Raw genomic sequence first — 10,066 nt, forward strand, 5'->3', positions numbered from 1 at the left:
TTTGATGAAATATCCAAATCAATCATCATGTTCCAAACTATTGATAAAAAAAAAAAATACTGATCCTACTAAGATTTCCTACACTCTAATGCACCATACAATCTCCTCATCATTGTATCTGATTTTTACCCCTTTGTTTTTTCATTTTTGTGTCTCTGTCATCTCCTTCTGAGTTAGTTAAGCACTTCCTTCCTTTAACAGCAACCAAGGACTCACACAAGACACCTGTTCTTGGATTACGCCCTGTCCAAAAATATGTGAAGCATCAACACAACAAGCATCCCAACACAACAAAATCCAAAAATAAAATTACGCTCTGTCCCTTTTCCCTCTGTCTCTCTGTCACAATTTGTTTTTTAAAAAAAGTAAAAACAAAATTGGTAATCCTAGAAAACCCACAAGGCAACATGCATGTCTTTGTTTGGATTAATTTAAAATTTGCATGGATATATGGAGATCAAAACTTCAATCACATTTTAACAGGACAATAATAATATTGAAGTTAATTGATACAACATTGATTTATCTTAGAACTTTCCTTCTTTCCATCAATAAATAAGTTAAAGTTAATAGCTATATAAAATAAAATCAAGAGAAGAAGCTTGTGCTCAAAGCACCATCCTTATCTTTCCATATCTGTAGCCTTAAATAGTTTTTATTTTTCTACATACAAAAGCAAAGAAGCAAAGCATCTTCTCTTCTCGTACACATCCACATTGTCTTGCTTTTTCCCTTGCAAGTTTCAACCTTTTCCTTGCTGAAGAGTTTAGCTCCCTCCTTTTTCCCCGCTTTATAAGTCCATTGATGCACTATTAAAACTGTCGGTGTATCTTCTTTTTGCATAAAATTCACTTAAGTTTGGAATCTCTACGTAATCCAACGATTAATGTGGTCAAAATGGGTCAAGAATTCCAACTTTTTGGTTCTTGATGGCCCGAAATTTATGCACCTGTTCATATTGTGAGATGCATGTGAAACCCATGAGCACTTTCCCATTAAGGTCCTCTTGTGTTCATTTTGATTGCATGAAATGGCTCTCTTTTATTCTGGCGGTTCATTTGTTCATGAGTTTTAGCTCAGAGCCCTGTGTGGGCTCTGATTTGATTAGACCCTTTTCAAAGTTTCCACCTTTCCTTTCGGGGTGTTTTTGTTTCTGAGTGATCAATAGAAGGAAGCATTCATTTGGTTTTAGTTCAATTTGTTCATTTTCATTCATTCTTCAACAGCGGTTGTTTTTCCAACTCTCTCTTTTCCATCTTTTAATAATCTTAGGAAGTGGAAACAAGACCACCTCAACTTAACATTGTTACTTTGAGAAACACCCAAAAGAAGGTAAAGTCCATCATGGGTTTTCTAACAGGCTCTCACAAAGACTCATGGAAGCCAATTATGACTGCAAAGACAAACACTCAAAGCTACTGGCTTAATTGGAGAGTTTTGCTTTGTGCCATATGGATTCTGGTTTCAGTAATCTTCTCAACCTTGCTTTTATGGAAGTATGAGCGTTTGAGAAAACCAGCAAGGAATGGTAGCCGGGTGACACAACAAGAAACATCAGCAACTTTGTATGAGGATGAAACTTGGAGGCCTTGCCTAAAAGGAATTCACCCTGCATGGCTCATGGCCTTCAGAGTTGTGGCGTTTATCATGCTTTTGGTGCTTCTCATAATCAATGCAACTGTTGATGGAGGAAGCATTTTCTACTATTACACTCAGTAAGCTTTCTTCACTTGTCCTGAAATTATCCGTCTCAAAATTTGGCTGCTATTGTAAGGTACATCATGAATAGGAGCATTGTTTTCTGTTGTTTCCTGTTGGTGGGAACATAAACAAAAAATTTGAAGTGTACTGTGTTTCTATCATTGCTATTATTCTTTCTCTGCTCTTCGAGTTAAGCCTTTATTATCTTTGCGGCCAATCACTTGAGTTCAGTTAGTTAGGAGTCTAAATAAACATTCCTTTAAAGAAAGTAATTACCTTAACTGATCTATGATGCCAATATAAGAAACTACCATTTGTAGATAGAAGTCTGTTTCAACTCTTAACTCTATTGATTAGGCATATTCCGAGATTCTTTTTGGCATTTGATTTGAGTTAATTATTTTTAATGGTTTCTGAAACAGGTGGACTTTTACTTCAATCACCATCTATTTTGGGGTGAGTATAAATGCCCCATATCTTATTTTTCTGTAGTTATGTTACTCTTGTCTATAATTTAGTATGTAATTATCTTACATGCACTACTTGTCCTTGTGTGCTTGATGTTGCAGCTTGGATCTTTGCTCTCCATATATGGATGTTACCAACATCATAAGAAAGCAACTGGGGATAAGGTTGATAATGTGGATGGAGATGCAGAGCAAGGAATGTATGATGCTTCTGCACTCCCACAAAGCTCTAATCCATCAGACCAAGAGAAAAGCCTCGGTGCCCCAGAAGAAGTTCTTGTACGCCAACATGCAGGCTTTTGGGGTTACATTTTTCAAATAATATTCCAGGTACACTTCTCAATTTTCATAGATCACCGATTGAAATGCAAGGCATAAGAGATAAGAGTTATCACTGAGATGAGTTCAGTTCATAGTGCATTGCACTCTAATTTTACCCAACATTGAGTAAAGAGATCAACATTCTGATTTTCCTGCTATACTTTGTTGCATGTCTCTTGTTTCAGTTTTGTTTATGAAAGTGGAAGGAAGTATATAGCTTTTTTCATCTACCACAATTGATTTTTGTTTGTTCACTTGTGAACAGATTAACGCTGGTTCCGTCATGCTCACCGATTGTGTATTTTGGTTCATAATTGTTCCATTTCTAACCATCAAAGATTACAACCTAAATTTTGTAAGTATCATATTTATGATCCCATGGACTCAAATTTTCTCCTATAGATTCTATCACATAATTAAGCTAGATAGCACTTAACCAATATGTTATATTCTCCTGTGGCAGTTGATAGTCATTATGCACTCAATCAACGCAGTTTTTCTTATAGGTGATACAGCTTTAAATTGTCTGGTAAGTTCCTGCATTTGATTCCATTTATTTCCACTTCCGAATCTCATGCTTCTAAAAATTCCTACCCTTTTATTTTTGTCCCCTCTTCAGAGGTTCCCTTGGTTTCGAATAGGATACTTTTGCCTGTGGACAGTCACATATGTGATTTTCCAGTGGATTGTTCATGGTTGCATTAATCTCTGGTATAAAGTCTTGAACTCTGTTGTTATACATAAGTTCATTATAATAAGAAGACATGTTATACATCATTGTCTAACAGAATTTTCTTCTCTGGTAAAACAGGTGGCCATATCCATTTCTTGATTTATCATCCTCTTATGCTCCACTATGGTACGAATTTTATTTCTTCGCCGTTATATTATGTAAAACTGGTTCGTTTTTAAACACCAAAAAAGAATACTTAAAAGGCAGTTTTTTAATGTATCTGTTGTCTTGTTATCTAATCGGAATTAGAGTATAAAAACTTATGCTGACTTTTAATAATCTTTAATACAAACCTTTATTGTGTGGATAATCTAGATGAAACTTTAATTCTAATTAGAAAATATAACAAAAACAAAAAATTAATAATGGTATGTTTTGTCGTTACTACTTTAATGTTTGGCTAGCGCTTTTATGATGCCTGATCTATTAATTACTTGAATTAATTTGCTGACTTTTTTCATATGCCTTGTAATTGATATATAGGTACTTTGCGGTGGCATTACTGCATATTCCATGCTATGGAATTTTCGCTTTGTTAATGAAGCTGAAACACCATGTATTGTCAACGCGGTACCCGGACTCATATCAATGCGTTAGATGAATTCAGCTTAATTAGGACTAAACTACCCTATCTTCAATCTTCTAATCACCATAGAAAGAAGAAAGATAAGAAAGAGAGCAAAGAAGTGTTTCATAATATTATTTACTATTTAGCAATGGACAAATAAATGGCAATGTCTATTTTTTTTTCTTCCCAGAAGATTAGCTACTAGAATTTGGCTCTTACACTTGTCAAAGAGAAGCAATGTAATTAATAATGAATTTCTTAAGCACAGAATCTTGGACTATCCATTAATGTTAATTTTGAAATTCCATGATTATTTGCAACGGGCCATTATGTTTTTTTATAAGTTAAAAGCATTGGACTTGTGATCTCGGAAGTTGCTATTCTCACCACGTGGGTGAAATTTTTCTAAATTAACACTTCTGACAAAAGTATGATTTCATTGTATAATATGCAATGAAATCATACTTACCTTGTTAAGTTTGACAAACAAAATGAAGAATACAAAATTTTTAAGACCCTAACACAAATTTCCAACACAATCAATATACAACAAGGTCAAATTGTGCAATATTTAAGAACCTATCCCGTTAATATTAGAGTACCAAAATTAATACACATAACATGAAAATAGAAAATAATAATGCATTAAAATGAGTCCCTGGAAATGTGTAATGCATATGAATATCCTTTAGTTGAATGAAATGGTATTAGTTAAATTGTATTAGGTGTTGCAAGTACAATTTTTGCCATGAACGAGCTTCAACCATGCAATATATACTTTATTGTGGTGCGATAGGAGGTAGGAGACAATCATCCTTAAAAAACCTAAATAATGATAGAAAATGATGAAGTTGAGTTAGTGAAAAAATTTGCATGCTTACAATAGTAAAGAGTCTTTTAAGTAGATTATGTGTGCATGCACAAAGTGACATTTGTAAAAAAATCCAATAGTAATAACCCGTTGTTGTGCAATAGATGGTGTCCGACTCCTAAGAGGAAAGAAAGTTCAACTTTTTATCCAAGATAAGTGGACCATTATAGCATTATATCGAGTAATAATCACATAACTCATGTTGGGAATGGACATTCACTTCTCACTGGTTGCTATTGGGCCACTTTCAACATACAAATAAATGATTAATTCAACAAGTGTTTCTTTTGTGCCAAAGAGCTCAACATAAAGAGAATGCCTTGTTTGAAGTTCCTGAATCAAATCTTTACGAATTAGAGCTCAAGATTCCTCACCCATACCTAGCAAGCTACAATTGCTTAGTAATCGCAATTTCCATATGGTTTCACATCAACAATTTTGAGGATGAATTCTTGCAACTCATTGGGAAGTTCATCCACATAAGACATCATGAGATTTTGTATTTCAGTTCTTGGATCCCTTTAATCTTGATGATATTTTTGTCGTTCATTGATGGTGGTGACATTTGCCAAATCTTGATATTTGATTGTCAATAGAATTTCATTAGGCTTCACCATGTTTTTGATCATTTGGTTTAGCAAATTTTTTTCTCCATTACTTAAACAACCAATATATGTGTAACCCAATAATGTTTCAAAGACTTCGTGATTATTAAAATCACAAACTACAAAAAGTTTTCATTTGTTTCCTTTCACAAGCCTTTCTTTTATTTTAAATGAATGCCTATATATTTTTTTTGCTTCTAGTAGTCTTACAGACTAACTTCTTTTTATATTGTTTGTACTTATGTCTCTTTTCACAAGTCAATAGGAGAAAGGTCTTTCTCCCAGTTTTTTACCTTTCTATGACAATAACAAATTCAAGCTCCTTTTTGACATCTCAAACTCATTTCAACAAATCATCTCACTTTGCAAAAACCTAAAAACAAATTTTTTTTTCAATAACAAAACACACACATATAGAAGCATCATATAAATTCAATCATCTATTAATCAATATACCTTGGGCTAAACAACACATTTGGTCCCCCATATTATGACAAAATCATGATTTTGATCCCTTAGTTTCTAATTCGAACATTTGGTCCCCATGGTTTTGAAAATTGAGTATTTTGGTTACTCTATTAAATTGAATGTGTTGATTGTCGACATAAACATTGACTGGTGCTAATGTGTAAGGCATTTGTGTTGGTTGATGATTATTGCCTCATTAATGAATTAACAACCAAAAAATTGAACAATGGAAAATTAATGAAGGTTCCAAATGCTTCTAGGTTCGTAAGAGGGATTAGGGGAACGAATCGACACTGTCGTAAGGCACTCTAAGAAAATCAACTCCAATCGATCAATAAAGAAAAAATAAACAAAGGAAAAAAAGATGACACAAATTTGATTGCAATGCACCCCAAATTGCAAATCTGGTTTCAACGCATCCCAAATTACAGATATGATTACAAACGCACTCCAAACTAAGTTTGTTTGACTCTTCCGTGAAATGGGTGGAGACATCATCGTTTTGCATAAGGTTTGAGAAGAAGGGGTGACGGTTGATGATGGCCTCTTGGGCACAATAAATGCGCACAATAGATGTGTGTAACAACAGTTTGGATTCATTTGTGAAGCTTACAGGTACCACAACAAATCGAAGGGAAGGTGGGGTAAATCAAAGTGAAGCGAGATTTTGCATGTCGTTGGGTCTGCCAATGGCTATGACAGTGAATTATACCAACAACACGAGGGCCAAGAACATCTACATGGTTTTGGTGAAAGGGATAAATGATCGTTGATTTTGAGTATACCCTATTGCTGGAAACCAACTTCCTTTTCTGCTTCTTGGAGCCACATCTCAAATGCTTGGTGTCTCAAGTAATCGATGCGAATATGAATCTTTTGAGGATCTGTTGGCGTCTAACCCCTTCTCTGATCTTGTTACACTTCCTTGAATCAAGGTAAAGAAGATGAAGCTTGATTTGAAGAAGGTGTTCCCAGTTGTCATATTTTTTAAAAACAAATTTTAGTAGATTTAAAATTAAGTTAATAATTTTACTAATCATAATTATTATTTAATTACAAGGATAATCTCAATTAAGTAAAACTAATCACCTTAAACATGCCAAATCATCTAATAAACAACCAAATAACACACCTCAATAGTCAACACATCTTAGTTAATAATTACACCAAAATCCTAAATTTTTCAAACAAAGGGGACCAAATGTCCGAATTAGAAAGCGGAGGGAACAAAATCACAATTTCATAAAAATATGGGAACTAAATGTGTAGTTTAGTCTATACCTTATCAGTCATGAAATTATTAGAGAAGTCGAGATAATTAGGTTGGGGATCAATGTCAAAACCATTATCATTTCCCTCAATCAACTTTTCCAAACCATTATCATTTGTTTGCATTGAATGGTCAAAAGTATCCTCCACTATTGCAAAAAAGACAAACGATGATGGTCGTAAATAATATACAAAGACAATTCAAAACCGTCTTTGAAGTCAACGTCTTAGAAGAGTGTCTTAGAAAAATGTGTCATTCTAAGATGGTTCTTATCTAAGAACCGTCTTAGAATAGTGTCATTCTAAGATGGTTCTTTGAAAAACCTTCTTAGAAGGGTATCATTGTAAGATGGTTTTTTAGCTAATTATTGGAGTGCAAAAGGCATTTGAAACGATAACATCCTTTAATATTTTATACTAATTTTCTTATAAGTTATATAATAATAACTCATTTTTTTTATTCTGTGATTGTTTTATATGATATATGAAAGGTTGGTGAACTTTATAAAAAATTATGCATTAGATTATATTATTTAATTTGTTTTGTACTATATTTAATTTTAATAGAGAGAAGATTTAATATAGGGTGAATGGCCAAATGCTATGGAAGTTTGGAAGGCCACACACATGAGATCTAATGAAATTTGGTGCATTCCAAAAGGAGAAGAAATATCATGGTAAAGAAAAAAATTATTTTAAAGTCTTAATGTCAATATTAGAATTAAAGACATTAATTATATTATGATATCATATCTAGTTATATTTTTGTGAAATTTTTTTCTTTCCATTTGACAACTAGTAAAGTGAAGATTTTAATGTCATTATGAAAATTATACATATTTTTTGAACATTGTACAGGAAGCTTTGGAGAATGTGGGTGATATATATCAAAAGGAAATTTCAAAATCTCCTCTATCACTTGTTGAACACTTTGTCATGGTATTAGGAAGAAAGTCAAACCATTCTTTAGGTGTTGGTAGTGCACCAATAACAGAAATTTTCATACAAATAAATTATTCAAAATCAACTTGAGAATGCACAAAATCGAGCAAATAATTTGGAGTTGAAAGTGCAAAAATTGGCAAATATCACAAAAAAGCAAGAGGATGTCATTACCCAACTTCATATTGAAGTTCAATCCCAAAGAGAGTTAATTGAAATTAACCGAGAACAAATGAAATAAAATCTTGAAAATGAAGTGAAATGTCAAATTGTAAACATATTGGAAGAATTATCAACCTCTAAATTACCTACTAACTCAAATTCTTAGGGTTAGTAATATAAAACTCTTTTATTAAATATTTTCTTTTATGACTTATTATGTGATTATTTTTCTAAAACCAAAATACTAATTATTTGATTTTTATCTATTTTATTCTTTTTTATATTTATTTGCAGGATTGAAACTCTCGAAGATACTACTTACTATAATTTTGGGATTGAAACTAATGAAGATGCTACTTTTTATTGTTATATCAAGACTTCAATATCATAGGTTTTATAATTGGTTTTATTATTTTTATGAGAATATAAATATTGCAGTAATGTATTTGATTTACTTATTTTTGGATATTATTGTTTTAGTTTATCATTTAACATGTAATGACTTTGTTATATTTTAATGTAAACTTTGATTTATTTGAATTTTTTACTTTTATTTTAATGATATTTATTTCAGCATTTAAAAATAATTTTCAATGCACTATTGGTATATTTTAAAAAAAATAATATAGTGATAATAAGATTTAAAAATAGTAATAAAAATCATACTAATTGCAATTAATAACTAATTGTTACAAAAAATTGATAATAATAATAACTTTTTGTCATTAATTATTTTGTCATTATAAACTCTTATTGAACATTGATGACGATTATATAAAAATATTAGTGACGATATTTGTTTTCACAATAAAATAGTATTTTTGTGACAACAAAAAATATCCTCATTATTATAACAATGACTCACATATTAGTGATGACCGGTGACAAACCAAAATATTGTCACTAAATATTTCTAGTGATGATTTTTTAAGTTTTTAATGACAACTTTTTTCATCACAAAAGATATATTTTCTACTAGTAAATAGACAAATTTTTGCAATGATAGATTCCAAATGTTTTCATATTTATGAGAATAAAAAAAATAATCAAAATTGTTAACGTACATGATTTGCTCCTATCAACTGCTTAGACGATATTTAGAGGTGTGTAGATTTTAAAAAAGAAAGGAAGATGTGTGTAATCTCCTTAAATCTCAAGAGAGACATATGTAATTTCTTTAAATCTCATGAAAGATATGTGTATATTTTGAAAAATGAGATGAGTTATGTATAATTTTCTTAAACCTTAAGAGAAACATGTGTAATTTATTCTAGTATTTATTAAAAGAAAGAAAAGACAATACTATATATTTATTATAATGTGTATCTATGGTATAATAAAAATAATAATTTCATAAAAAATATATACATATAGTATTGTATGTATTATTTATAATATAAAGTTTATAAGTTAAAAATTATTTATATATTTTTTAATATAAGCCGACACTACAAGAAAATATATTTTTTGTGATGAAAAAAGTTGTCACTAAAAACTTTAAAAATCATCACTAGAAATATTAGTGATAATATTTTGATTTGTCACCAGTCGTCACTAATACGTGAGTCACTATTATACTAGTGACGATATTTTTGGTGGTCACAAATATACTTTTATTGTGAAAACAAATATGTCACTAGTATTTTTATATAATGGTCACCAATGACTTATAAGAGTTTATAATGACAAAATAATTAATGATAAAATATTATTATTAGTGTCAATTTTTCGTCACAACTAGTTACTAATTGCAATTAGTATGATTTTTATTACTATTTTTAAATAAAATATTGTTTTATTATCACTATTATTTTTTAAATATACCAATAATGCATTGAAAATTATTTTTAAATGCTGGAATAAATATCATTGAAATAAAAGTAAAAAAAAATCAAATAAATCAAAGTTTACATTAAAATATAACAAAGTCATTACATGTTGAACGATAAACTAAAACAA

General features: G+C 30.8%; 1 protein-coding gene across 1 annotated transcript; it reads left to right on the forward strand.

Moving 5' to 3' along the window:
* The first annotated feature begins 589 nt into the window (after positions 1–589).
* On the forward strand, positions 590–4,103 carry LOC100799543 (uncharacterized). Its single transcript, XM_006578573.4, has 8 exons — positions 590–1,715; positions 2,124–2,157; positions 2,271–2,498; positions 2,755–2,844; positions 2,953–3,018; positions 3,109–3,200; positions 3,301–3,348; positions 3,706–4,103. The coding sequence occupies exons 1-8, from the start codon at positions 1,345–1,347 to the stop codon at positions 3,821–3,823; spliced, it is 1,047 nt and encodes a 348-aa protein (XP_006578636.1). The 5' UTR covers positions 590–1,344; the 3' UTR covers positions 3,824–4,103.
* Positions 4,104–10,066: the final 5,963 nt, after the last annotated feature.

The sequence above is a fragment of the Glycine max genome, chromosome 4 (genome assembly GCF_000004515.6).
Source record: "Glycine max cultivar Williams 82 chromosome 4, Glycine_max_v4.0, whole genome shotgun sequence".
Taxonomy (NCBI): Eukaryota; Viridiplantae; Streptophyta; class Magnoliopsida; order Fabales; family Fabaceae; genus Glycine; species Glycine max.

Coding starts and splice junctions, on each gene's coding strand:
- LOC100799543 (XM_006578573.4), top strand. CDS start 1,345: ATGGGTTTTCTAACAGGCTCTCACAAAGACTCATGGAAGCCAATTATG. Junction 1,716..2,123: donor ATTTTCTACTATTACACTCA/GTAAGCTTTCTT, acceptor TTTCTGAAACAG/GTGGACTTTTACTTCAATCA. Junction 2,845..2,952: donor AAGATTACAACCTAAATTTT/GTAAGTATCATA, acceptor CTCCTGTGGCAG/TTGATAGTCATTATGCACTC.